The sequence below is a fragment of the Metarhizium album genome (genome assembly GCF_000804445.1).
Source record: "Metarhizium album ARSEF 1941 chromosome Unknown scaffold_53, whole genome shotgun sequence".
Taxonomy (NCBI): Eukaryota; Fungi; Ascomycota; class Sordariomycetes; order Hypocreales; family Clavicipitaceae; genus Metarhizium; species Metarhizium album.
The window spans coordinates 10,269-36,857 of NW_024467627.1; the positions used below are offsets into that span (position 1 = coordinate 10,269).

At 53.3% G+C, this 26,589-nt stretch overlaps 11 protein-coding genes across 11 annotated transcripts; 6 read left to right on the forward strand and 5 right to left on the reverse strand.

The window, feature by feature from the left end:
• Nucleotides 1-1,619: 1,619 nt before the first annotated feature.
• MAM_08361 (uncharacterized protein) lies at nucleotides 1,620-3,803 on the forward strand (the record flags this gene model as incomplete). Its single annotated transcript, XM_040827159.1, has 1 exon — nucleotides 1,620-3,803. One exon carries the CDS (start codon nucleotides 1,620-1,622, stop codon nucleotides 3,801-3,803), a length of 2,184 nt encoding a protein of 727 aa, XP_040674826.1.
• Nucleotides 3,804-5,126: 1,323 nt separating this feature from the next.
• Nucleotides 5,127-5,690, forward strand: MAM_08362 (Thioredoxin; the record flags this gene model as incomplete). The annotated part of the gene is made up of 3 exons (XM_040827160.1): nucleotides 5,127-5,236; nucleotides 5,307-5,411; nucleotides 5,492-5,690. The coding sequence occupies 3 exons, from the start codon at nucleotides 5,127-5,129 to the stop codon at nucleotides 5,688-5,690; spliced, it is 414 nt and encodes a 137-aa protein (XP_040674827.1).
• A 471-nt stretch (nucleotides 5,691-6,161) lies between these two features.
• MAM_08363 (kinetochore protein nuf2) lies at nucleotides 6,162-7,616 on the forward strand (the record flags this gene model as incomplete). Its single annotated transcript, XM_040827161.1, has 2 exons — nucleotides 6,162-7,433; nucleotides 7,500-7,616. The coding sequence occupies 2 exons, from the start codon at nucleotides 6,162-6,164 to the stop codon at nucleotides 7,614-7,616; spliced, it is 1,389 nt and encodes a 462-aa protein (XP_040674828.1).
• A 153-nt stretch (nucleotides 7,617-7,769) lies between these two features.
• Nucleotides 7,770-8,423, reverse strand: MAM_08364 (uncharacterized protein; the record flags this gene model as incomplete). Its single annotated transcript, XM_040827162.1, has 1 exon — nucleotides 7,770-8,423. The coding sequence occupies one exon, from the start codon at nucleotides 8,421-8,423 to the stop codon at nucleotides 7,770-7,772; it is 654 nt and encodes a 217-aa protein (XP_040674829.1).
• Nucleotides 8,424-8,999: 576 nt separating this feature from the next.
• Nucleotides 9,000-11,481, forward strand: MAM_08365 (AP-3 adaptor complex subunit beta; the record flags this gene model as incomplete). Its single annotated transcript, XM_040827163.1, has 3 exons — nucleotides 9,000-9,039; nucleotides 9,099-9,241; nucleotides 9,313-11,481. The coding sequence occupies 3 exons, from the start codon at nucleotides 9,000-9,002 to the stop codon at nucleotides 11,479-11,481; spliced, it is 2,352 nt and encodes a 783-aa protein (XP_040674830.1).
• A 677-nt stretch (nucleotides 11,482-12,158) lies between these two features.
• On the reverse strand, nucleotides 12,159-13,285 carry MAM_08366 (3-hydroxyacid dehydrogenase/reductase; the record flags this gene model as incomplete). Its single annotated transcript, XM_040827164.1, has 2 exons — nucleotides 12,159-12,878; nucleotides 12,935-13,285. 2 exons carry the CDS (start codon nucleotides 13,283-13,285, stop codon nucleotides 12,159-12,161), a joined length of 1,071 nt encoding a protein of 356 aa, XP_040674831.1.
• A 1,070-nt stretch (nucleotides 13,286-14,355) lies between these two features.
• Nucleotides 14,356-15,819, reverse strand: MAM_08367 (Transcription regulator HTH, APSES-type DNA-binding domain protein; the record flags this gene model as incomplete). The annotated part of the gene is made up of 3 exons (XM_040827165.1): nucleotides 14,356-14,389; nucleotides 14,473-15,670; nucleotides 15,750-15,819. 3 exons carry the CDS (start codon nucleotides 15,817-15,819, stop codon nucleotides 14,356-14,358), a joined length of 1,302 nt encoding a protein of 433 aa, XP_040674832.1.
• Nucleotides 15,820-17,503: 1,684 nt separating this feature from the next.
• MAM_08368 (Heterokaryon incompatibility protein 6) lies at nucleotides 17,504-18,199 on the reverse strand (the record flags this gene model as incomplete). Its single annotated transcript, XM_040827166.1, has 1 exon — nucleotides 17,504-18,199. The coding sequence occupies one exon, from the start codon at nucleotides 18,197-18,199 to the stop codon at nucleotides 17,504-17,506; it is 696 nt and encodes a 231-aa protein (XP_040674833.1).
• A 1,859-nt stretch (nucleotides 18,200-20,058) lies between these two features.
• MAM_08369 (RHO protein GDP dissociation inhibitor containing protein) lies at nucleotides 20,059-20,919 on the forward strand (the record flags this gene model as incomplete). The annotated part of the gene is made up of 4 exons (XM_040827167.1): nucleotides 20,059-20,152; nucleotides 20,302-20,624; nucleotides 20,680-20,728; nucleotides 20,789-20,919. 4 exons carry the CDS (start codon nucleotides 20,059-20,061, stop codon nucleotides 20,917-20,919), a joined length of 597 nt encoding a protein of 198 aa, XP_040674834.1.
• Nucleotides 20,920-21,240: 321 nt separating this feature from the next.
• MAM_08370 (Serine/threonine-specific protein phosphatase/bis(5-nucleosyl)-tetraphosphatase) lies at nucleotides 21,241-22,404 on the reverse strand (the record flags this gene model as incomplete). Its single annotated transcript, XM_040827168.1, has 4 exons — nucleotides 21,241-21,698; nucleotides 21,762-22,016; nucleotides 22,088-22,321; nucleotides 22,389-22,404. 4 exons carry the CDS (start codon nucleotides 22,402-22,404, stop codon nucleotides 21,241-21,243), a joined length of 963 nt encoding a protein of 320 aa, XP_040674835.1.
• A 1,662-nt stretch (nucleotides 22,405-24,066) lies between these two features.
• On the forward strand, nucleotides 24,067-25,936 carry MAM_08371 (Zinc finger, CCHC-type; the record flags this gene model as incomplete). The annotated part of the gene is made up of 3 exons (XM_040827169.1): nucleotides 24,067-24,182; nucleotides 24,269-25,867; nucleotides 25,924-25,936. The coding sequence occupies 3 exons, from the start codon at nucleotides 24,067-24,069 to the stop codon at nucleotides 25,934-25,936; spliced, it is 1,728 nt and encodes a 575-aa protein (XP_040674836.1).
• Nucleotides 25,937-26,589: the final 653 nt, after the last annotated feature.

Sequence of the window (26,589 nt, forward strand, 5' to 3'; positions counted from 1 at the left end):
CCTGGATGACAATGGTGGCATTTGCCGAGTATACTGTGTTAAGAGGTACTTAAGTAGGTACTTAAGTAAGTACGGGGTACCGATGTGGCATCGGAGCGGAAACGAAGCAGGTCGGGTATCTCCCTCTGGTGGCTTGGGCCTATCAGCCTTGCCTAGCAGCCCACTGTCCAGACCGGCAGTGGGATTGTGTCTAGAATTTCACGTACCTGAGTACTTGAGTACATACAGTACCTAGGTAGGTATTTGAGTAAGTACGGAGTACGTAAGCTCAGGAGAGGGAGAGGTTGGTATCCCGTACAGAAAATGAACCGCTCCATAAGTACCTAGGCAAGGCGCCAAGTACGAATGACATGCCCCAGGCCCTCAAGACAACTTGGGCCAAGTTCCCACCCAGGTACCTTGGTAGCTACCGGATTGCTATCGAGGAGGCCTCAGACTCTACAATTAGGTTCCATACTACGGAGTACTTCGTACTTACTAAGCACTTAAGTAAGTACCTAGGTAAGTACTTACGGAGCATCCCTTTACTGTGGATTCCATGTGGACCAGTTGGACCTCTGGTTGACACGATTATGCCACCACGGCTGGGGGATTCGCCGCTATTTCCTTCTCGTTTGGTTCTGACTCCATACCTTTGCACAAAGTACATTAAGTACTTAAAGTACTTAGACCTACCTACAGGCTACAGGGTACTTACTTCCTCCTAGGAAGTATGTAATAGCCCTCCCGCTCCCGCATCACCCTTTCTTTATTAGGCATTCAGGCAGCCTTCGTTCGCTCTTGCCTGTTTATCGTCTCCTCTACCGCTTGCAACCTTTGCCTCAATTCGCCGTACAGCCATCATCCATCCAGTTGGGCCACAACATATACAGGCTACTTCAACTATATACGACGACTCTTCGTATTCACGAAGCCCCCTAGTCTCCGGGACCTGTTTGTACACTCTTGTGCCACCGACGACACTTGTTGCTCGCCCTTTTTTTTGGTGGAGGGGATTTTCCTTTGGTTGGCCTCCTGCACAAGAGGCCGCCATTTTTCGACTGGTGCCCGAGCCTTCGCCTTTCGGGAACTTAAGTGCTCATTATTGGAGCGACACATTCCACACACAGCCGGCCGCATTTCCAAGTTGAGCTGACATCCCAGGCACCTAGACGCCAGTTGCAGAATCCAAAACCGCAGAGAAGGACCATTTCAGCTGGCTAGGAACGCCATACCGTCGCTCTGTCTTTGCATACCAGACGGCACATTTTCCCAGTTGCGCTCTACATGCTGGACCCGAACGCGTTGCGCTGAGGATACAACGCGCTTGCGCACACGCCAATCCACGTATTCAATCGGATCTTTCGACGGATCAAAAATCTTGCCCTGTCCAGCATTGACCACTTTCACACCGACGGCGCATCTGCATACACGCGCTGCTGCGTCGCTGCGCACCGGACCTTGATCTTTCTGCACGCACTTAATGAGTGGCGACTGTCGACTGCTTTGATACTACCACGATGATCTACGTCGACATCCCAGACCCGTTTCGAAGATTCGCCGCCTCAACCTTCGTGATCCGTCACTAGCGAGTATCACGACAATAGAGAGATCACGGCGTTCTGAGCAGTCGAAGCACAATGGCTCTTTGGCCATTTCGACGCAAGAGCGTTCGCAAACGCTCCAGGAGTGGCGCTGCTCTCTCCGACAACGAAGCTGCGCCGGTTCGCAGTCAGGCCGATGCTGCCCTCGCTAAGACCGCATCCAAAAAGGCACGGACGGAACCGGCAAAACTTCAGCGACGACAACGAACATACAGTTTTTCACCCGGTCGCCATGATTCTATACTTATCGACCGGGCACGGCGCAATGCCGAAGTGGCAAGCCAGCCAAGACCGAACTCAGACGGCGAACATGCATCAGGAGTAGCCTGGAAACGCACGCCAACTTTGCATCCTACAAGGCGAAAGAGCAGCAAGCGAAGACGCGATGACCACGACAGAGAGGCCGAAATCAAGGCCATGAGCGCCTACATGCCGGCGCGGGCGGCTGCGGACGCTCAGGCTCGCTCCAACTCCAAGCGTGGTATGAAAAGGGCCAAAACTGGTGGTCTAGACCATGGCCCTGCACCAGCATCCCAGGTCTCCTTGCCGTACCCTGATTCTGTACCATCGGTCATGTCGGCAGATTCAGATTTCATTTCCTACAAAATTTCGGCTCTGGACTCACTGGCCCCACGGCCCACCCTGAAATATACTCCAAGCACGAGACGTACACCATCGAGAGGGGCCGCTCCAGGTGCAACAGACTCGCTCAAGAAACCGCTTGGCGGACGACAACCTATACAGGAAGATGAGCTTGATTCGCTGAAACGCATGGAAGACCTTGCCAATGATCTCGACGCGAAGGACTTGCGAGAGTTGATGGAGAGAGATACTCGTCGGAGAGAACGAAGACGACAGCAGGATCAGGAACGAACGGCGCGGAGGTTAGCACGCAGAGCGGAAAGACATCGCAAAGATAATGCGGAGGCACAGAAAGCAGGTACACCGCCGCCCGAGAACTTGGAACGAGGCGTTCTGGGTCGCGAATTGGTCGGGCTGGGTATTGAGCCCGCGTCAACCGTGGTCACATCCTCCAAGAGACGAGATGTGGACACACTGCCTGATGCTCCCACCCAGATCGAGGATAACGTCCAGCCCACAAAGCCGTTAGAGTCGTTCCACCGCCCAGAAACGTCTCCTCAGGATGAGGCTTCTCCCCAGGAGCAAACGCCGTCAACACGGCCAAAGATTGCGGAACCCCCGAAGCCGGGTTCTGCTTTCCCCCAGGGATCAAGGCTGGCTGGCATACTGCGTTCCAAGAAGTCGAGATCGAAGTCAACGCTAGGCTCTGACAAAGACCAAGCCGCAGACGGTGAATCCTGCCGCAAGAATTCCGAAGGCAGCACCAAGACCGGTAGCCGGTTCTCTTTCTCTTCGCTGTTGAAATGGGGAAGCAGGAGCCAGAGGTACTCCGGCCCGTCGTCTTTCTCCAATACCTCACGCGAGGAGATGCACGCCGGTGCAACTACTCAGAACCCAGCACAAGCTGAAGCGTTGGCTAGGTTGCAGGGCGAAGATATGTCCAACTCAGCCAATTATTTGGCCGCCAGGTCGGGTGCCGGTGTCCCCAAACGAACCAAGTCGAGATTTCGGGAAGACTTGCCGGAATTCCCTATATCACCACCAGACTCAAGAGTACAGTCCCCCGAAGCTGACTCCCTGCTCCCCGTGCCTGCAGCGAAATCGCATGAAATGGATTCAAGACCAAAGCCTCCGTCACGGCATGATACCCCGTCCTCGATAGAACGACCTCAGAACGCGCAACCGGTCGAGCCACACCAATCTACATCCCTGGCTTCGATAGACTCTGAGGGATCGTGGCTTAGCGGCCGCGTAGGTAGCATGAGGACGTCGGTGAAGCGAGACAGCTTGATGAGAAGCAACCGTCGTGGGAACGCACCGTCAGGTTCTCCTACGAATTCGACCCAAGAGGACCTGGCCATGACCGACGATGAATGCCTTTCGCGGCTGGTGCCAGACCGAAATTGGGGCGCAATAGCCAGTGGATGTCGCTCAGGTGAAGGACGCGCTAGCAGCGATGCGGGAGAGTCAGTTTCCACGACTGACAATGTACAGTGGGGAAGTGTTGGTGCCAAACCCGAGGTCGTACAGTTTCATAGCCACAACAGGGAGACCATACGCAGCCAGCATGTGCTGTTGAACATTGACTCGGGGGATGAGGAGGATGATGCGATGCTCACACCAAGCAGGCCGACATGAGCAGTAAGAGAGGGCGACGCGAGGCAGCGATAAACTACCGGCAACAAATTACCGCTATTCGAGTTCACACTGAAGAAGAGTTTTCCGATTCCCGTTGGATACATAAGCATTTCCTTTGTCTGATGACTTTCTGTGTAGTTCTCGTCAATAGAGACTACACTCGACAACATTTCACCAACAACCCGCCAGCGCGTTGGCAAAGATATGCTTGCCCCCGTGCCTGGTAACACCGTTGGGTCACGACCAAAACAATAACCGGCAAAAAACCCCCCCCCAAAAAAAAAACAAAAAAAAATCAATAAAGCCAACAAACACTATTAAAGCGACAAAACGAAAAAAAAAAAAAATTACAAAAAATGCCGAAAACACAAAAAAATTTATTAAAAAAACTATAAACCGGGCAAGGAAAAAACTCTCTTCAATCCCGACAATTTGAACTTGTGCGATGCCGAATGCTAGAGCGCTCACTTGTTGCATCTTCTCACGCTCTCTTGTCCCCTCACAACTCGCCACTAGTCCTGCTCGCCGACATCCTCGAGCTGTGTAGCGCTTGGCTCTTCTCGCTTCGAACTTATATACTGCATAAGATACCCATAATTCACTCACTGCTTTTTTTCTTCGATTTTTGTCTTGCTGTTCTTATTCTTCAAACACTTGAGATATTCAGCAACTAGGCTCAACCACGACCCCTGAGCTCCACGCTGCAGGAGTGCCTAGGTTTGGTTGCCTGATGGAGCGGGAGGTTTCATCCTCGTGCTTGTTACTTTTGCTGTATTTCAGTGCCAGAATACGGGGGCGTAAAGGGGGGAACGTTGGTCTTGGTGTGGCTTTTTTTCTCTTCTTGCAAGGAAGCGTTTGCATACTGGCAAGCCATTGGGGCTCTTTTCAAACGGTGCTTGGAGCCTTTGGCTCGTGTTGGTTTTTGTAGCTGCTACATAGAAGGCAGGGGTGAGGCGAATTTGCTTGCTTTGGATGCAGCAATTTTGTCGTGGGTCGGATGGAGTTTGATTGGTCAATTGGAATAGTCGTCTACGGCTTGATGTGTTTTCCTACGATTGCGACTGCATGTGCTGAACAATTGAGAACCATTACGGAGTAGAGCTGCATTGCATGGGCATTTGCATTCAAACAAACCTCGAAGTCGACTCCGCCCGTGTTGACGTCACACCAATGAGGAGCTGCGGTTGAAGGAGAGACGGGGATGGGGAGGCCCAGGCCGGCCAAAATTTCCATTTCCCACACGCGAGTCCTCACTCACGGTCGAGGACATTCGGCATTCAGAAGAGCTCAGAACACCCGGCCCGATTCTCGTCGTCCTTCCACATGCAATCGTCTCGTTTGAACACAAGGCTGGCCTCGGCCGCGCGCGCAATCACGGCCACCAGGGCGTTTCACGTGTCGCCTCCAAGGAGCATCGTTCACAATGTCAAAACGTATTGCGTCCCGATTGTCTTGGCCCGAATGCCTGAACCGTCCCAGCTAACAACTGTTGCGTTACTTCAGCGTCGAGGAATTCCAGAGGGCAGTAGCTGAGAATGACCGCGTTATTGTTGATTGCTTCGCCGCGTGGTGCGGTCCCTGCAAGGCCATTGCTCCCATTCTTGAAAAGTACGCTGGCTCACGCTTGAGTTGCAACAACGGGGTGCGCCAACAAGTAGCTCACTTGCTGATTCGCACGTCAATCGCAGACACTCCGAGGACGCCGTCTTCAAGGACAGAGTCCACTTCGTCAAGTTTGATGTTGACGAATTGCCGGCCGTGACTCAAGCTCTGGGCGTTCGCGCCATGCCTACCTTCTTCTTCTTCAAGGACGGCAAGAAGGTGGACGAGATGGTTGGAGCCGACCCTCCCGCCCTGCTGGAGGCCCTGAAGAAGGTTGCGGCATAGACCCGGGCTGGGGGAGACGTCGACTAGGGTGTCACGTGTGTGAAGGGCATAGGGATGGGACAGAACCCCCCCCTCGTGAAATAGTTGCCATGTTGATGTACAATATTAGACCTAGACTTGGGGTGTCTGTCCGGCGGTATGTCTCGTACCTCACGCCTCATCAAGTAAGTCCTACGCCCCTGCTTGACGCTGGTGAAGTTCCACCTCTCAGCCGAAAATGTAGGGTGCAGGAAAGAAAAGGTGGCAAATGAAAGCTTTATTTCCCATTGCACAACATCACAATGCGTGTGTTGTATTTGACAGCTCCGCGCCCCGATATCCGGCGAGGTTGGGTGTGGAACCGGCCACGCGCACTGTTTCGGTTTCCATGACAACCGCGACGCGACCACTCAACACGCCATCCCGACACAAAGCCACGACGGCCTGTAGCCTCCGCATTCGACAACCAGCAGAGGAACAGACGGCGACAACATGGCGTACAATCCAAGAATGAGCATCATACCCTCAGGTCAGCAGCAGGGCCGCTCGCGGAAGAAGGAGGACGAGGCCGATGCCTTCATGCGCCTCCCCGACCGCGAAATCGTGGGCTGCATCACCGACATTGGCATCCACTTCACGGTCGCGGACCTCCAGAAGCCGAACCCGGCGCACGTACAGCAGATCTTTGAGTGGTTCGCAGAGCTGCTGCTCAATGCCACGCGGGAGACGGTCGAGCCGGCCATGCGCGCCGCCGCCGACCACGTCTGCGGCGACTTCTCCGACGTGGTGCCCACCGACACGCGCAACCTGATGGGCTTCTACGTGTCGCTGCGCCGGCTGCTGTTCGAGTGCGGAATCACCGACTTCACCTTCAACGACCTGTACAGGCCGTCGTACGAGCGGCTGGTCAAGATCTTCAGCTACCTCATCAACTTTGTGCGGTTCCGCGAGTCGCAAACCACCGTCATCGACGAGCACTACAACAAGTCGGAGTCTTTGAAGACGCGGATCGAGACGCTCTACGCCGAGAACCAGGAGAACGAGGCCCGGCTCGAGGACATGAGGCGCAACCGCAAGGCCATGGAGGCCCAGGTCCGCGAGAAGACGACGAGGAACGAAGAGCTCAAGCAGCGGCTGCTCGAGCTGCAGCGGCACCAGAAGACGGTCGCGACGCGCCTGGACGAGGCCAAGGCGAAGAAGGGCGAGCTCACCGGCCTCTTGGAGCAGAGGACGCAGGACAAGTTGACGCTGAGGCAGGAGAGCAACAAGCTGCGGCCGTACATGCTGCAGAGCCCGTCGGCGCTGCAGGACAACCTGGCGGAGCTGCGCGAGATTCTCAACAGCGACAAGGCGCACATTGACGCCCTGGACCGGAGGGCCCGCGCGCTGCAGACGTCGACGGACTCGTTCGCCGTCGTGTCGTCGGACGTGGCGTCGTGCATCAAGATTCTGGACGACATCGCCACCGAGCTCGCCAGGGAGGAGGAGGAAATGGTCAGAAACGCAAAGCAGCGCGAAGCGCTGTCCGAGAGGGGGAACAACGCCAGAGAGGTGGAGCGCGCCGAGGTGATGCTGCGAAGGCAGCTGAGCAAGTGGACGGATCGGACTGAGAAACTGCGCGAGCAGAGCGCCCAGAAGGCTCACGAGGCCAAAGAGAAGATGCACGAACTACGCGCAATTCATCGCAGGTTGACCGAGGAGCACACGGAAAAGGCCAAAGAGATGGAGATTCGGAGAGTGAGGATCGAGCAGACAGAGAAGAAGGTAAGTTGTGCTGCCATCTTTTTTCCTTTTTTTTTTTCACCATTCTAGAAACTAACAAGAAGACAGATGCTCGACCTCAAAGAGACGATTGAAAACGAGGTACACGCCGCATATGACGAGTATCTCAAGATGGAAGCACACATCAAGCTATACATTACGGAAATGGAGCAGTCCATCAGTTAGACAGTGTCTTAGTTCGTCGTTTTGCATTTTAATGGCCTGACATGAAGGGACATGACGAGATACCATAACGCGGCGTTGAGGGCATTTATAAGTTTGTCATGCCACTAGGTTAGTGTGAGCGACAAAAATTGGAACAATGCAATGAAATTGGGATTATCCGTCACTTCTATTGTCCACCTTGAACCAACTGCAAACAACTCTGCCCACGGGGACAATTGGTCCACTCCAGGATCCATCTTCCTTCACCGACGAGCCCGTTAGGACGGGCACGTTCTCTTTCAGACATTGCTCCAGCTCGTCTGTGGCAACCGTTCGCCTGGGTTCTACCGCCACTGCTCGGAACTTATTCCTCAACGCGCTCTCAACGAATGCCGCTGTTGAGAAACTTATACCTTGAGCCGACCACTCCATTCCATCTCGGTGGATTTCCAAAAGTCCGTACACAATTAGCACAGGCGGCTCTTGTAAGGAATCTAGATTTGGCGGTTCGGTTATTCTAGACCTAGAAGCCGAGAATGTAGACAGGTACGCTCGGAGATGGGTCACAGTGGGCGCGAATACGACGTTGATGTGTCGCGAGATGGCTGTTTGGAAGAGGGTTGCGCGAAGGAGCGGGTGACGACGCTCGTCTTCCTCATCGGTAGCGTGAGGCTCTTGTTGTTGGATATCCTCCGCTAGGGCGCTTATAAATTGATCTCGGGGCCACCCGATGATCACTGTCGTCGGATATGTGGTATTGGCGATCAAATATTGGAAGAGCTCGGATGGTGTGGCTGGGCGGAGAATGGTAGGCTGCAATCCTGCCATAGTTGGGGGTCAGACCTATGGCTTTGACAATTCTGGGCTCATAATGGAAGGACCCGAGAGCGTCTTGAGTCTGAATTTCTGCTTTGGGCGGCGGCGGCGCAGTAATTCGCAGCTCGTCATAATCACGGGAGCCGCAAGTTGTCGGTGATTGGTTATTGTCTGTGGACGTCTGGCAGAATTGCACAGGTCTAGCGGAGGCCAAAGCACGGGAAATTTCGGCACAACTCGGGAGTTCGTTTCGAAGAATGTGCATTCGACGGCATGGCTTTATTTTCAGTCCGAGTTCAAAGATGGAGGAAACCAGGAATGGAGGAATGTTGTCAAGTCACCAGGGGAAACTCCTCGAATGATGATGAAGTTGGTTGAGTCTGGCTTGGTGGAGGGGACTGGAGGGACAAGCGGTTGCCGTTGGTGGGGTAGCGGCGGGCGGGAAGGTGCTACCCATTGATTCATGGCCAGGCTCGGCGGCGGATTCGACTTCGTCCGTCTTGATTCATCAACATCACACCTCTCTAGCTGTCGCAACGGAAACCCGCAAGAAGCGTCAGCAGCGGAGCCCCGGCTCACATCTTCGATATGGAGTCCATATCGAGGATGTCCAGCTTCCTAGGAACAGGTAGGCATGTCCCACGCCAGTCCTTCCTTCCTCAGCAGTGCTAATCGACTTCATCTCAGCAAGAGCGCTGACCCTCGACGTGGCTCAGGCTACGCGCAGTGTCAGCTCGAGCTCTCCCTCCCTCAGCCCAAGAGAAATTGAGAAAAGCCTTGAAAGCGGAAGTGATAAAGATGTCCTGGGCGCATTGCGGCAAGTTATATCGGTGCGTCAATCAGGTCCCGCGTGGCTTATGGATTCTTACTTGCCACTGGCGGTGCGCTGACAAATGTCCAGATGATGTACCGAAGCCACGAGACATTGGGTTTCTTCAAATCTGTCGCCAAACAGGTTGCGTCGCCGAATGCCGAGATCAAGAAGCTGTCCTACATATACCTCACCCATCATGCCGAGGAGGAATCTGACCAGGCCCTAATTTCGGTCAATATCATGCTAAAGTCGTCACAATCTGATCCCAACCCGCAGATGCGAGCGTTGGCACTCAAGACAGTGTCTGGAATTCGCGCAGAGTCCATCAATCCATACGTCCTGGTTGCCGTCAAGCATGGAGTCGCAGATATGAGTCCTTATGTGCGAAAAGCTGCAGCTCTATCTATCCCCAAACGCTATCGCTTAGATCCAAGTCAGTCGCCAGAACTGATTGGCTATCTCGCAACTCTTATCGGCGACAAGCAGTACTACGTAGCTGGTGCAGCCGTGTCTGCTTTTTTGGAGGTCTGCCCAGACAGAATCGACTTGATTCACCCACACTACCGAGGTCTGGTGCGCAAGATTGTCGACATGGACGAATGGAGCCAGCTGGCCATGCTCAGACTCATGACATATTATGCAAGAAGATGTTTTCCCAGAGTCGCGCAGTCCGCCGCAACGCCGCGACATCATGATACAAATGTCGATGATTTTTATGGCGTCTCGCCACATGAAGACAAGACACAGCAAGTTTCTCTCCATAGCGACCTGCTGTTACTTCTCAACAGCATCAAGCCACTTCTTCAAAGCCGAAACTCGGCTGTTGTTGTTTCGGTGACGCGATGCTTCCTTGAAGTGGGCACTCCAGAATACGTCAAGCTCGCCATTGGGCCACTGATTGCGCTTTTGCGGGGGGCTCAGGATATCCAGCAGCTTGCATTGTACAACATTGTTTCAGTTTGTCTCCAGACGCCAAAAGACTTTGTCAAATATGCCAGTCACTTCCTCGTTAGAGCTACGGATCCTGCGCCGGTGAGAGAACTCAAGCTGGAAGTCTTGACGCTTATTTTCCCGCACAGTCCGCTCCACGTCAAAAGTCTCGTCTTGAAAGAGCTGGAGCACTTTTCTCAAAGCTCGAACAAGGCTCTGGCGCTGGAGGCGGTGAGGGCGATTGGGCGATGTGCCCAATCCGACGCCAAGACAGCTCCGAGATGTCTCAAACTTCTTCTCAGCCAAACCACTAGTTTAGACGGAACTTCAATAGCAGAGTCTTTGACAGTCATTCGTCACTTGATCCAGCAGGATCCTGAGGGTCATGTCGGAACTGCCGTTCGGCTGGCCAAGAATCTTGACTCAGCGTCTGACCCGCAGGCCAGGGCGACCATTATCTGGCTGGTGGGTGAGTTTTCTGGTGTGAATGGCGAAGACAATATTGCGCCAGATGTTCTCCGCATTCTCTTGAAAGATTTCGTGAGTGAACCCGAAGCTGCCAAGCGACAGATTCTACTTCTCGGAGCGAAAGTTTACCTCCATCATCTAAATAGAACGGCCGAGACGGAGAAGGCCAAGGGAGCAGTAGGGGATGCCCCGCGAGAGCCAGACACCCACCCTATCGTCCGTCTTTGGGACTACTTGCTCCTACTTGTAAGATATGACACCTCTTATGAATTGCGAGATCGGGCTCGAATGTACAAGTCGCTTCTTGAGGTCCCTCAGCTGGCCACGTTGATCGTTTTAGCGCCAAAACCAGCACCGGAAGCCCCCAGTCCCTCGGAGTCCAGAAAGGGCTTCGTGTTGGGCTCCTCGACGCTGGCTTTGGCTGGAGGTGGCTGCATTCATGGCCTAAGGGGCTATGAAGCCCTTCCTGACTGGGTCGAGCTGGGTAAGGAACCTGATTCCCGTCTCAGAGACCAAGCCGACGGTGGCACGTCTTCTCGACATGGTGAAAAAAGTGCGGTGCCGGCTGGTCAAATGTTGGACCAAGCCGTGAACTTGAGGCCACTGCCGAATAAGTCAAATGGGTTGGGAGAGGGTGTAGGGGCCAAGACCTTGGATGATTGGCTTGCAGAGGATATTGAGGAGGAGAGTGAAGAAACCGAGGAGGAAACGGAAGAGGAGGATGAAGAAGAAGAAGAAGAGGAGGAGGAGGAGGAAGAAGAAGAAGGAGAGGAGGAGGAGGAGGGGGAGGAGGAGGTAGAAGAAGAAGAGGACCAGAGTGATGAAGATGGCGAGCGTAGCCGTCTTGTCAAGGGATGACAGTCGTGTCATCACGTAGCATTCTCGGTGGCATCAGCACATAATAGTTCAGGAACTGTTATTAGCCCCAGCAGAGCTGTCCCTGGGGCAAACTAATACCAATTCAAGTTACGAAGGAATCAACAATTCGAATCTCTACGTGTCTCTTACACCAAGACCCAGGCGCCAAGGCTAGCCGATGCGAGACAGCCAACAAAATGAAATACGTGCGTGTATTCATCCGGGGGTGCATAAAAAACCCGCCATCGCAGACTGGGTGTCCTCTTCGGAAAACATACTCTCCATGCCTACTTGAGTACTTTTCTTGTTCCAAGCAGTCTCCGCGTCTCCGCTCTTGCATGCTGTTTACGAGCTCAACCGGCCAAAGCTACTGGACTTGCGTCGATTCGACATTTGTGTGCGACAATCCGGCCGGGCATGACGCGGGATGCTGCCACGCTCAGCCGTCAGATATCATGCAGTTCATTGCGTCGTCGCATGTACGTGGCCACGGTTACCATAATAGACAGGGCTTGTCTTTCCAGAGACCAGCAGTGACCGGTCCCATCTCAGGGGCATCGCATCCGACACAATCTGTCTGCCCATTCGTGCCAGACCAGCAGAGTCACAGCCGCGGGCGTGGTCGGTAGTCCATGATTCGTCACGGCGGGGTGCAGGCGGAAGCGAGATATTTATTTCTACTCCTTGCCCCCGAGATATCTGTACACAACCGAAAAGTCGCGCCCCTTGCACTCATCCCGCCTCTCCGCAGCCTCGTACACGCCAAGGGCAGCGTCGGCCAGAGCCATCTTGGCCCCTGCCTCCCTGGCAGCCACCATGGCCAGCCTCAGGTCCTTCTTCATCAGGGAGATGCCGAATCCGCCGGCGTAGTCGCGTGCCGCGGGCGCGTTCGCAACGACGCCCCTGACGGGGTTGTTGACCTCGCTCGGCCAGCAGCGGCCGGTGCTGACGTTGATGACGCCGGCGAGCTTCTTGGGATCCAGGCCCCACCTGATGCCCAGGTTCATGGCCTCCGCCGTGGCAATGTTGCTCAGGGCGAGCAGGTAGTTGTTGGCCAGCTTGGCGGACAGGCCGGCGCCCTGCTCGCCGCAGTGAAGCACCCGCTTGCCCATCCGCAGCAGCGTCGGCTCGGCGCGGGGGACCGCGTGCGCGCCGGCCCCCAGCATAAAGGTCAGCGTGCCGGCCGCGGCGCCCACGACGCCCCCCGACATGGGGGCGTCGACAAAGGTGCCCTGTCCGGCGGCAGAAACCGACCCAGCCACCTCGCGAGACGTGGACGGGTCGATTGTCGAGCAGTCGATGAAGAGGCGGTCCTTTCTGGGCAGCGCGCCCGTCAGTATGGACTTGTACACGCCCTGGACGTGCTGCGGTTCGGGGAGGACGGTAATGACGGTGTCCTGCGGCGGCGCCTTCGCATTAGCCCCGCGTGCTTGCGCGCGGCGTCGTGACTTACGGCTTCCTTGGACGCCGCCCACGCGCTGGGGGCGAGCTCGACCTTTGCGCCGCCAGACGCGGACTTGACGTCGCTTTCGAGGCTCTTCATGGCCTCGGGGTTGATGTCGAAGACGGACAGCTTGTCGGTCGGCCTGAGCCTCGACTGGAGGTTCTTGGCCATTTGGTAGCCCTGCAGAGGCCGCCACGTCAGCTGGGTTGCCGTCTTCTGGGCCGGGGAAGCCGGGGGCACCGCATCGAGACCTACCATCTGGCCGAGACCGACAAAGGCATAGTGATCCTGCCGCCGGGGCGTCGACGCAAACCCCCGCCTCTGCGCGAGGCCTGCTAGGCGGGCAGCGACGAGTCTCATTCTGGGAGTTGATCAAGAGGCGAGTTTTGAGAAATTGCCTCTTCGGCCGCAACCCCGTGGCCAGGCGTCGGGAGAGGAGGGGGAGGGAAGATGGGAAAGACGAACGACCAGTGAGGCAAGACGGGCTGCGTCAACCCGAACCCGAACCCGAACCTGAACCCGCACTGACCCACGGCGTACCGACAAAGCCGGCCGTTGCCGCTGCCAGCCACTCTGCGGGACGCCGGGACGCAAGCATCCAGGATGGCGGGGTTTTGTGGGTGACGACTCCTCACGAGTGAGCCTTGGAAAACTGGAGCAGGCAGAGTTACGGCTTGATCAAATGTCTCTTCGTCCCTGGCGCCCGGCTGACACCACACCATCAGTGCAATGTCGGCATCACTCAGCTCTTCACAGCAACCACCAGACTGCTCCCTGCCCAGCCGTTTGAAATGCCTTGTAATCATTACAATCAACACTACTCTTCCTCGTGGCCCATCCTGCGGTACTCCATCTTGCACCTCATCAACAGTGGCCTCAAGCCCTGCGCAATCCTCCGACGAGCGCCTACCCGAGATCCCGCCCTTCACGTCTCATCTTCGCGCCTCCCTCCTGTTCTATCGCTTTATCACAGACGCCACTCGACCTACACCTTCCACCCAGAATGCAACGAACGGGAAGGCGACGTAGTCTCCAAGGGGAATATCAATCTCTCAAGACAATCGAACGAACGAAGGGGGTAAGATAAAATCCTAAAAATAAACGAAGGCGCAGGCCATTTTTAAAATTAAGTCCATCAACCTGAAAATCCAGAGCCCATCTAGAAAAGCATCTAACAAGAAGAATGGCGAAATCTGGGACTTGGCAAATCCCTATGTCCAAAGGCCAAAACTGGGTAGAAGCTCGAGATGTGCCCGGGGGGGGGGGGGGGCAGCTTCCTCTTTCGTCCCTCCCAAAGCTATAAAAAAAGAGAGAGACACACACACAAATAAAAGTATTAGCAAAAAAAGTATGGAATCTGCGCCAATTTCGGTTACCTTGCCAGGGGCAGTACCATGGGTAGCTTGGACACTCAAGCCGCATACCGTCCCTTACAAGAAGTTAACCAGCCATGGAACGAGAGCACTATTATTGAACGTTAGCCATGACATACTCGTCAAAGTAATAACATGTACAAAACACGACGAGATTCGTAGGCCCCAACTTACCCAACTGCAACTGTGGCCCCAATACCAAACAGAGCTCGGTTCTTGACTCGGTCTTTCCGTAACTCTGCCTCAGTTTTGACTTTCTTTGCCCGCGGCTGCTCTTCTTTAGCTTCTTCAACCATATTCGGCGATTTTTCGTCGTCCTTCTCAGACACAGAGATATCAGCAGCCTTGCGCTTGCCCTTTTTGATTGTGGCCGTGGGTGTGGCTGCGGTTGTGTCCTTGCCCTCGTCATCAGGCGTCTTATGTTGCTCTGCATGTTTTTCGTCCGCTTCCCTGTCCCTCTGTACCATCTCCTTGGCTGCTTCCATCATTTTAGCGACTTCTTCAGCACTAGGTGGCTCCCCTGCCATGGGAAAAGGAACATCAACCTCCGTAACGATATGCTTGGTCTCATGACCGGCAGCATCCTTTGAAACTTCATCCACACGTATCTTCATGGTTGCATCCTCGGTCCTGGGTTCCAAAATCACGGCAGGCTCAAACTCGCTCGTTTTCATGGCAGGGGCCTCCTGTTTGCCCTTCTTGGAGTCGCCATTAACTTCCGCTTTGTCCGCCGCAGGCTCCATCGAGCTGGCTTTGGATTGAGTTTTACGCTTCCGCGGAGAGGCAGGAGCACGTCTCGAACCCTTTGTGGGGCTGACAGATCGGCGGCTGCGAGCGCTTTTGGCCATGGTGGCCGTTGATGGCGGTGCAAGCTTTGCAGAGGCCTTGGCTAAATCGAATTTCGGCGGCGCGGCGATAATCTTTTGGGGAGACTCGGGGTGCGAGGTTGAGGATACAGAAATCTTTGCAGGGTCTAGCAAAGCGCGGATCCAAACACCAATAGAGTATTCTTCGGCCAAAGCCAGAGCCTGCTCCGGGGGAATCCAGATGTTGCCAGCAGTCTCCTCCGGACTGGTCGTCGGGAGAGACTTGATGTACTTGCGCTCGGCTTCCTCATCCGAGGCCTCAGCGTAGGGGAATGTGGCCTTGAACATGCCCGTGGCGGAAACGTAGCCGTCGAAGCTTCGGCGCATGAGAAAATAGCTCGTCGGGCTCGACTTGAAGATTCCGGAAACGATGCCTTTGGGCAGGGGCGCCCGCAGGTGCGCGTAATCGAAGACACCAAGAGTGGCAGCCTCGGCCTCGTCACCGCCAACCATCTTAGGGGTAAGCTTGGTTTGACCAAGCCGACGGCGCTGAACAAGGTCGAGATCTGGAGAGGATACATTGATAAGCCTGCATGAGCGCAACCAACGAGGCAATGTCTGAGGGCGGGGGAGGGGTCAACATACAGTCAGGAACATTCTCGAGCAGAAGCGGGTTGTGCCGCGTGGGAAGGCTTCGCTGGGTCGTTGTCGCCATTTTTGTGTGACCGGTAGACGTTGGTGAGCGTTAGAAGTCACGTCGTGACGCCAAGCGAGAGCATCAACAAATGCCACTCTGTAAACGACGAACCGGAAGTCCAAAAGGCCAGTTATAACGTGTGACAGCCCTCGATGATAGACTGCAATTCGTCGAAACGAAAAACGTCGCGTCAGCGTCGTCGAAGTGGGTAGAGGCAGGGATTTTGCGCGTGCGAGTGCTCAAGTCGGAGCGGATACGTGATGTTACATACAAAAGTGCCAGAGTAGCGAAAGCACGTGAGGTTGAAGCACGGACGGGCGGCCAATCCTGCAAAAAAAAAAAAAAAAGATGCTACTCAAGGCAATGCCCCGTGATGAGACGCGAGAGGAGAATAATTCTGTCTGATGGGATGACCACCCTGCTGGCCAGGTGCAGAGAGGGAAAGCAATCGGAGACGGGGGTGGGAGAAACGGAGTCGCGCAAAAGGACGCCTGGTGCACGAGAAACATGGGACGGGAGGCCGAGGGGCTCCAGTGTCCAGTGTCCAGAGTCCAAGAGTCCAGAGCAGCAGCCCCAACGCCAGAGAGAGTGAGTGCTGAGTGGTCAGTCAACCGGCAGGGCAGGCAAGTGCTCAGGTGGGTTTACTTGAGGCCAGCTGGAGCCTGGCGGTGGCCGGGGGGCGTGGACAGGGGCCACAAGGCTACTCCCAGCTGTGCAAGAGGGGTTGTGGAGGTACAGGGCTAGCACCTAGGTACGTACCTACTAGGCACATAGCCGGGTACTTCCGTCACTCGGGCGCGCAAGTTGGCTCTCAAGCGTCAGGCGCTAGCGCAGGCCATGTCATTGGCTGCCAAGCTCACTCACAAGCTGTCCGGGGGCCAATCAGGCTACGAGGACGGAGTCTTGAGGCTTGGTTTAGAGTACCTGAGTCTTGTGTAGATGCTACCATGGTGCTAAAGTACTGAGTACTTAGATCTTGCACTAACATTCAATCAAATAGGCGCTGTAATGCTTAATTTCATGCCGCCTCGACAGAGGATAACCGCCGGAACATAAAGACCGTCGCCAACTACGTAGCTCAATGAGTGCGGTGAGCTTCTGATAAACCTAAGCTACTATTTATCTACATTGACACAATCTTGTCAATCTCACTACCTTTGCCATTCCGTACCGTTATATGGTACAATGTGAAACCGTGCCAGTCTTGCGAGACATCCAACGTCGAAATAGTTGTCAATGAGGACGGAGAATTAGCCACCGGGTTGCATATGCTTCCCGTCAAATAGGCCATGCAGAGAAGGCACAGCTCATCAGTCGATAGTATACACCTCAAACTAGAACAATATCAACCGTCTCCAGATCGCGCTCTCCAACGCTTCACCACACATAAACCCGTGTACGAATGCGTCCCCAATCAATAGGTAAGTTACCCATTTTCTACTCTCCGCACGATATACGGGACGGTAGCACCATAAAACACGACCACCATATCGCCACCTTGCGCGGCTGGTGGCACCAACCCGACATACTCCCCTCGAGTTGTCGCAAACCCGCGCCCGGGACACACCGCAATCGCCTGCATCTGGAAAGTCTGCACAGCATCCATTTTCCCGCCGCCCATGTCAGTCCGATAGCTGCGCCCTTCTCGCCAGGCGGCCAGGGCGGCACGATATGTTGACGCCGGGTTTTCAATGGGGCTGCTTTACAGGATGGCATTGCGGCCCGTATATGTGTCGTCCATCAGCAACAAGCGCGCAAACACTTCTTGGTTGTCCATGTATCTGGGCTTTCCTCTGATCCCTCTCAGGTAGTTATCAAACGCCGGGCGAAACTTGTCATGGAATGCCAAGATTGACGGCTCGCCATCGGCTGTTACTGGCGCGCCATGGACATGGACAACACTGTCGATTGTGTCAACTATCATGCCGCGAAGACTGAGACCGCCAGATCCCGACTCGTCGCCAATCATGCAAACATGAGGTTCCGTAAATCCGGCGGCAGCGTATGGAACGGGACGCACGCCAGCAATCTGTCTCGGCGACTTCGTCAGTCCCGCCCAGTCCGGGACCCATGATGGAAGTCTTCGTCCAGAGCTGTTTCTTCGTTGGAGACCTGCACTGTCAAGCATTTTGATAGTGAAACTCCGTCGAACTTGGAGCGCTGCAAAACGTCGAAATACTTCTTCAACAGTTTGCGTGTAGGGACCAATGGCTCGCCGGTCGTCTTCACTCATGAGCGCCAGCAATCCAAACACCTTGTTCGCTGGATCAGTAGCAGCAAAATCCCTCGTTAGTTCCATAACCTCCGGTGACCCCATTCTCCCTCGCTCATTCTTGATTTGCTGCAGCTTTGCATAGTTGAGATAATTCTTGAGCCCATCATTGCCGCCAAGTTGCATCATCTCCTGCAAACGACTCGGCGGATTGTTTCTATGAGTTGGTGCGGCTGAGGCTCGATGGTCGAGACGAGTGTAGGCTGCCTGCCATTGCTAACTATAACGTCAACTAATGCCAGCCTCAATGCGGCAAGGAGTTGAAAGAAAAGGCCAAGATGAGGAGTCCGCGGAAAGACTACATACAGGCTTTGACGTCGCATCATCGATGATTCTTTGGTGCGGGCGTGGTTTGCTTCAAGCTCCCTAGCTTGAGGTCCACTGCGAAGCCTTTTTTATAGTTCGAGTTCAACGCTGCTTCGCCCAAAGGGGAAATGCCACTTGCCGCATACAGGGCCCTGCTATTTGTGCGGCAGAAAATCGCTATTCGTGCGGCACTAAACCCGATTTAGCGGCACCAGACTCGATTTAGATAAGTGGCCGGGCGGCTACACTCCTCTATATATTTTTACATATACCTACATAGAAAAGGCTATAATCTAAAAATTTAAGCTGGATTTAATTAAATCTTAATAATATAAGCCTAGGCAAGCGCTAGCAGCGCTTAAATTGCTTAAAAATGTAATTTCTAGTGTTTTTAATAAATATATATATATATTTATAGGCCTTAATTATTCTGCTGCTTAGGCTGTTAATTGTTCTACTGCCTCTAAGAGCGCTGCCTAGGCTCCTAAGAGGTTATCTATTAAATCTATAGCAATACTAATACTGCTGCTTGCTCTATAGCTTATCTACTTGTTAATTAAGTTTGTATATTATTTAAAGCGTTTATTAACTGCTGCCTTAACTGTATTGCAAGTCTTCTTTATTATTGCAGTATTAGAGAGATTAAGCGGCAAGAATCTTTATTAAGCGGCAAGAATCTTTATTAAGCAGCAAGAATCTTTATTAGGCAGCTTATTAAATAGCTCCTTAGCTTTAGAGGCAAACAGGTTATTATGTAATTCTTTAAAAAAGCTACTAAAGCTAGTAAACTTAGGTATATAGTTATTATCTATTAAGAATATAAAAGAGCAGTATTTTTGTAATAAAAAAAAAAGTTAAAATTATTAAATTTAATAATATTATATTGTTGCAAAAAGCAGCTCTATTAGTAGCTGCAGCATAAATTATTATTATAGAGTATTTTTGTAATAACACTTGCGTTGCTAGGTCAACGCATATAAATTTATATAGCAGGGCGTGGCAGCTTAGGGGTGTGACTAAATTGGGGTGCAACTGAATTAGGCTTAGCGCCGCGCGAATCTAAATTAGGCTTAGTGCCGCACGAATAGCGATTTTCTGCCGCACAAATAGCAGGGCCCCGCATACAACAACCAAGAATCGCAGCTTCCCAGGCTACCACCAGGCAAGGTATTGGCCACAAGGCTCAAGATATCTATGAGCACGCGTGCATTTGATCTCGGGCTCACCCGCCAGTGCCTCAAATGCAAATTCTCTCAACCCAATGCTTTCAACGTTGTCGCACAGGTTTTGAGCGCTCGCCCGCAGGAGGCCCGTATCCATTATCCGAGATGTTTGGCGGCCCATGCCCAATCAAGCCCGACACGAACCCCACCATCGAGGCGTAGGCTGCCCGCCCCTCCATTGTCACCGCAATCGCCTCGACCAGGCAACTCCCTGACCAGCCCTGGTCTTCTCGTACGTTCTCTTTTTCCGCTTCAGTCTTTTAGATTTCCGTTGCCTATAGACTGCGAGGCCTTTTTTGGGGCCATTGCCTGCGTGTTCTATCTCCTTTCACTATAAGCAGCAAGCTACTTAGTATACATATATCACCATCGGGGCAAAGGAAACCCCGCCCGCTCAACCACCCACCGTTGGCATTTAGGCCCAGCGAGACCTTACCACCACCATTGGACAACAAGATGGCGTCCCATGAAGAAGATTCCATGCCCGAAGAGACTCAGGGCTACAAGCTCTCCCAGCCCAAGCAGAGCTTAGCTCAATACGAGCAGATGGGTAGGTTGACTTGGCACTGCTTTGTCCCAAAAAACCGTTGGATTGCCCATCCACTTTCGTCCAGCAAACGTTCTTGGACCGGGGCGAGATATACCGTCTCCGACTCTGTTCAGAACAAAATTCATAAAGTTAACGGTCTTTTCTGCTAGATGCCGGGGATGAGTCTCTCCAGCGGTATAAAAAGTCGCTCGGCTTGGGCGGCGGCAAAGATATTTCCGACCCCAACGACCCCCGAGTCTGCATCATCCTCGCTCTGACCCTGGAATCGCCTGGCCGTGACCCCGTCACGATCGACCTGTCGGCCCCCGGGAGCGAGAAGAGTCTGAAAGAAAAACCTTTCAAAATCAAGGAGGGTTCCAAGTTCACCATGAGCGCCGAGTTCAAGGTCCAGCACGAGATATTGAGTGGTCTACACTATGTCCAAGTCGTCAAGCGCAAGGGTATCAAGGTCTCCAAGGACTCGGAGATGATTGTAAGGAATGCCCCTTTGATCTTTGTGGAGACCGGGCTGCTAACTTTAATGGTAGGGGAGCTATGCACCCAATACCGACAACCAGCCTACCTACACCAAGAAGTGTAAGTCATATGGTGAACCATCCATCTCCTAGCGACCTGGATACTGATTCTCCCATCCAGTCCAGGAAGAGGAGGCTCCGTCTGGGATGCTCGCCCGTGGTCACTACAACACTGTTTCTAGCTTCGTTGACGACGACAAGAAGAAGCATCTCGAGTTTGAGTGGAGCTTTGACATTGCCAAGGACTGGTAAGCCATGGCCTTTGTCTGGGGTAAATTTGACATCGCATGCTTGTTGAGCGTAACGAGGGAATGAAAATACCTGGAAGGCTGTCTTTTATTTTTCTAGTGAAACGAAAACCCGTCGCTTTCATATTCGTATATTACCACGACTAAAATTAACAAAACCCGAAATTTTCTATATCTCACGCAAAGCTTAGCTCCTGCCAGAAATCCCTACAGATGGCCCTCGAACCATTGCAGCTGGTTATGCAATTCTATCCATTTGCTGAAATATGTGGCATGCAAGAACGCCGAGACAGCACAGCGCTAGCCTATACACGATGCGCCCACGTCACAAGAAGTAGTCGGGCAGAGAATTGCCGTCGGCGGCCTTCTCATTTCCCGGCTGTATGTCCTTGTGCTGGTCGTTTTCAGGTGCCGCTGCAAAGACATTGAAGAACCTCTCCCCATTGTCGCTCACCTCCAGCACACTGGCCATATTACCACATCTGTAGCAGTAGTTGGGGGCACTCCACACAGTGCTGAGCCTGTCGCCATATAAAACTTGGAAACCTTCCTGGCAGAGTTGATGTGCTCGCAGAATATGGGACATGTTGTTCACAGCCAGAAACTTCTTGACTACCTGGGCTCCGAAAGTATAGCCGGCTCCGCGGGGAGAAAGGGAGAATTCGTCTCGTTCAGGGTCCGGGTCCGACCATACTAGGTCGGCCATGGGGCCTTCGTGGGGGATCTCGCGGAACCGATCTATGATTTTGATTTGATCAATGGAGTGGATTGATGGCGACAGCCCTAGCATTCGTCAGCACGATATCCCTCGCACGGACATGAAAAATAGCTGGATTTGGAGCATACCACCGTGGACGCAGAATATCTGGTTGTCAATGACAACACTCAGAGTTAGGAAGTCAAACATGTCTGTGAAATAATGCCACACGTTTGCATTTCCGTACTTCCTAGAACACTCAGTATAGAAACCGTATGACTGGGTGACGCCTCGCGATTCATGGTTGCCGCGGATCAAGTGCACACGGTTGGGGTATCGTAATTTCAAGCAAACAAGGAGGGAAATCGTCTCGACACTAAACATGCCGCGGTCGACATAGTCGCCTGGCCGGAGGAGGTCAGCAAGGCCCGCCGTCGAAGCAGTTCATGGGTGTTGGTAAGGGCGCGAGGATTACCTAGAAAGAGATAATTGGTATCAGGGCAGAAGCCCCCTATTTTGAATATCTCGATCAGGTCGAAAAACTGGCCGTGAATATCGCCTACTACGGTGACGGGAGCGCGCACATGGACGACATTGCTCTCACGCATGAGTAATTCTTTCGTCTTGGCGCATATTGCTTCGATGACCGACTCTGCCAGGAGTTCCTTTTTGTAGAGGCGTGATATGCACTCGTCCAAGTCGACGGACGCTATCGATGGTTAGGACCGAGGCAATGAGTTCCAGGCATGAGCAGGAAAGCGGTGATTTTTGCGAACCTGGTAAGCTCGGCATGGCTGATATCTGATATGCGACGCGGTGCACCCGGTCAGGGCTTGGCGAGTAAATGTGTTGTTGGCAGAGGATCGCCGACGCTGGGCTGGCTGCATCAGGTGTAGTCGTGACAATTCCTGCTCCGGGAAGAGGAAATATCTGGAGGTGTACTGGCGGTATGAGCCAACATGATCGGGATTGCCTCGGAGCTCAACGCCGGCAGAGGTGCCTCCTTTGACAAGGGCGACGCAGAGAGGGCCTTATACAGCCATCACAACAGGAATGGCGCTCTCTGTAGACTTGTAGGTCACCCTTTGCTTCGGGGAGGCAGGTTTGCGACGTTGGGTGGATTTGGAAGACGAAATCGGCCAGAGGATGTCAACGGTAGCTAGTAGCTTTGGAGGTTTGGGCCTGGCGCCTGAGAAGTTGGCGACAACCGCGTTGACAGGCCCACTTTGGCGGACGACCGAAGATTTTGAATCAAACGGAGAGGCCGTGGGTCCGTGGCTCCTTCTCTAATAGACCATAAGGTACTTACGTAGTAGTGGTTGGTGGTGGGGGAGATGAGGAACAGAGGGCCGTCCGTTGGAGAAGGGCACATCGGCGTTCGGCGCTCGCTCAAGGGAGTTTATGTCAGTAAAAAGTAACTACCTAGGTACTTGATGCAAATGTGGACGGCAAGTTGATGCGTGTCACAGGCAATACTGTACCACCACCAGACCCACCAGTACCTACCCGAAAGGTAATTTTCCTGTGTCCTGACTCCCATGTAGCTACTTAAGTAGGTACTTAACTTGAGGACCATGTAAGCAGCGTTATTTTGGCATGTTCCTCGCAAGTACTCCGTACCCTGTGCTTTGTACCGAGAACCGGGTAAGGTCCGGCTCAGATGCCTAGGTAGGTACCGCAAAGTAGTTAGTTACCTCATAATGACCAGGCGCCTGTCTGGGCTCCTAGAGTCGTAGTATTTAAAAATATCGGACAGACTGGGGGTGCTCTTGAGTCTTGATGCACTCTAACGCGTCGCAGCACGATTTTGATGAATGAAAAAGACTAGACGTCCGGGCCATTCTTGGAGCTGCAGCGGGCTAGCCGACCACTGTGCTCCGAGTCGCCAATGCCAAACTGAACTTGGGCGACATGGCGAGCGACTCCTTGGCCCGTGCGTTGTCTCACGTGGTACTCATCTTCCAGCACCTTCAGCTTCAAGCTGTCTCTTAGCGACCGAAGGTGCGCATCTCATTGCCAAATCGCTACAATCCCATCACCACTTGCTTGTTCGGTTTTATGTGGCCCCTCTCGCGGAGTCCCATGAGGCCTGGGGGAGGGGATTTTCAGAAACCTTGATGCTCCTGTCGCTAACTCGGACAGCCTGCCAACTTTCAACGCAGCCGTCGGGACCAGCAGAGCAGAGCCCGCCGCCTGCTTCTTGTCGAGCACTCGCGAGTTTAGACGCTGACCAGTCCGCGACGCCTGCATTGTAACCAACCACACCTTTGCCGCGACGTTGCTCTAGCTGGAACTCACTGCTTCATCGGAATTCCGACCGTCCGATTGCTGGATAGATTAATCTGGTCTCACTTGTACAGGTGTGCTCCGCGCAGAGCACTCGGGCCGTCATCACAGGACTTTCCTTTCCCCTCCAGTCGACAGCTCCCGCGTTTCCGTTGCGGATGATCTGCAATGTCAACGCCAGCTCCTGGCCAACATGGCCAGCCGGATGAGCCCCAATGCTACAACTGCGGCACTGTAGGCCATTGGGCTGTTGCTTGTCCCGAACCTACCAGAGAAACGCCTGCGTAAGTCTCACTCAATGGGCTATATACGAGCCCAACTGTTATACTCTTGCTCTTTTAATGACAGTCAAGTCTAACCGCAATCATAGGGGCCTTGCAGCATGGAGAAACTCATCCACGCCGAACCAAACCAATCCCAAAGGGCAAGGACCTGGTTCTATCAAACGATCAAAAGGACCTATTATTACCAAATATGGTCCTCCTCCGCCGCCGCCTCCACCGTCCTTTGCCCAAGGCATGAACCACATGCCACCACCGCCGCCGGGACATCACCACCATCCTCACCCTGTAACGTCATATCCAGGCCAAGCACCACCGTATCAAGCTTATGCTCCTGTTCCGCCTCCTGTTCCGCCTGCATATGGCGGTAATTTTCCACCTGCAGCCTACGGATACTCGCACCCTCCTCCGCCTCATCATCCTCATCATCATCATCCTCCGTTCCAGCCTCCGCCTCCTCATGGCGCATCTCACTTTGGCCCTCCCGGCTATATGGGTCCTCCGACTACTCTTGGGCCTCCTCCTGGTGGTCATTTCGCTGTCAACAGAGGCGATGGACTTGAAAATAGGGTGTCTGCCCACGACCAAGCCTTCTCGCAATCTCCCCCTCCACTCAAACCGTCGCCGCCCATGAATGCAACTCCGCCTCAGAACCGATCAGGACCCAGGCAAACCCCTGGACTAGCAAAACCACCTAATTTACCGTCAAAGCCGCCTGTAGGAGTGACATCTCATCCGCTCCCACCGAAGCCTCCCAAAAGCCATGATCAATCCATCCAGCAACATGATCACAGGAACAAGCGTAAAAACGAGCGCCACAACAAGAGTAGAGACAGGAGACAATCAAATGATCATTATAATCATCGCCACCCAAACCCCGGCTCCAATCACCATGGACATCCCAACCAATCTCCAGATAATCGGCGATTGAGTGGTTCACGGAAAGGCCAACGGCAACACCATGCCAATGTCAGCTCAAAGAGTCATACATCTCGTGCAAGCTCGTCCGATCAGCACGTTGCAGGCGCCAAAGGCACAAATAATGGCAGACGAGCCGCAAAGGATTTGGGACATCGAAGGCAATCTTCTGAGAACATCCCTCGATACCATGATGACAGCAGATCTGCGGCAAAGAAAACAAATAGGCCATTTGGCGCCAACAGCCAGGGCTCGAGCGTCGGAGTTGAAATGGCCGACAATAAAGGCAGTCCTCAGTTGAACAATTGTCAAGCTCGAAGTGACATATCAGATGGCTCAGAAAGACGGTCCTCATCAGACCATCGTGGAATCGGCGCTAAGCGCTTTCATCACCAGGACACTCATCCTCATGAGCGACAATACAAGCGGCCAAAGATAGACGCTTCTCCTAGAACTGAAACTAAGCCGTTGAAATCCGACGGCGAGGAAGAACACGAAGAAGAAGAATGTATTTGGGACAATATTGACGTACCGAGGGAGGCTGACCGAAGACAACAAGCCGAAAGGGACCGTTCTGGAGCAAAGAGACGTGCATCTACCGCTTCACGAGCCTCCTCCCAGTCTAGTCGATCCTCAGACTTGAATTCCTTGGAGGCGGAGCTTTTAGGAAGACCAGTCAAACAACAAAAGTCTCCAGAGAAATCAAGCACTCGTCATCGCCAGGACCACCAAGCAAAGCGTCGACCAGTAAATACCAACTCAGCTTATAGGTACGTAGTTGTCGTGGGGCTAATCATAAGGAGAGCCAATTCACTGACGTTTCCAGCCGTCGGTGGTGATGTTCTTGATTCACTCTACGCACACACACGCACACACACACACACACACACACATATATATATATATATATATATATATATATATGGATTCTGGCTTCTGGCTAGCTACGGATGCTAGTAAATTAGTAACATCGGCTCCTCAACGCCTTTGTTTTTGATGACGACAACGACTCTGTGCATGGTGTGGAGTTTTCATCTTTTGTTGCGCTTGTCGACTCTTCGTTCTCATTCGTTCAATCTCATGCGCAATGCCGAGTTTCACGGTTGCTTCGTATAAACCTCGATCCCTCGATACTTTCTAGTAAAGAGGTGGGCCGTGGTCGTGTGTTGGAAGAAGGAATTTCTGACACCGCCGAGTACCTAGCTCTTGGAGGCCTTGACGGTATACGCTTTCAATATGCGTGATTTCTAGGTTGCAGTGTTGATGGAAGCGTCCCAAAGCGCGACCCGGATGCACAACTAATATGCGGAATAGGCGCCTTTGACGGAGGGTTTCATTGCATCTCGGTTGGCCAGCATGCAACTTAGTTCGCACAATTTTGAATAGGCTAGGAATACGGAGCTAAGACAAAAGCTGGTTTACATTCAAAGTCTCCGTGTTTCAGCAATCGCAAAAACAAGCTCGTCGACGACTAGGTAACACGAGAAATTGA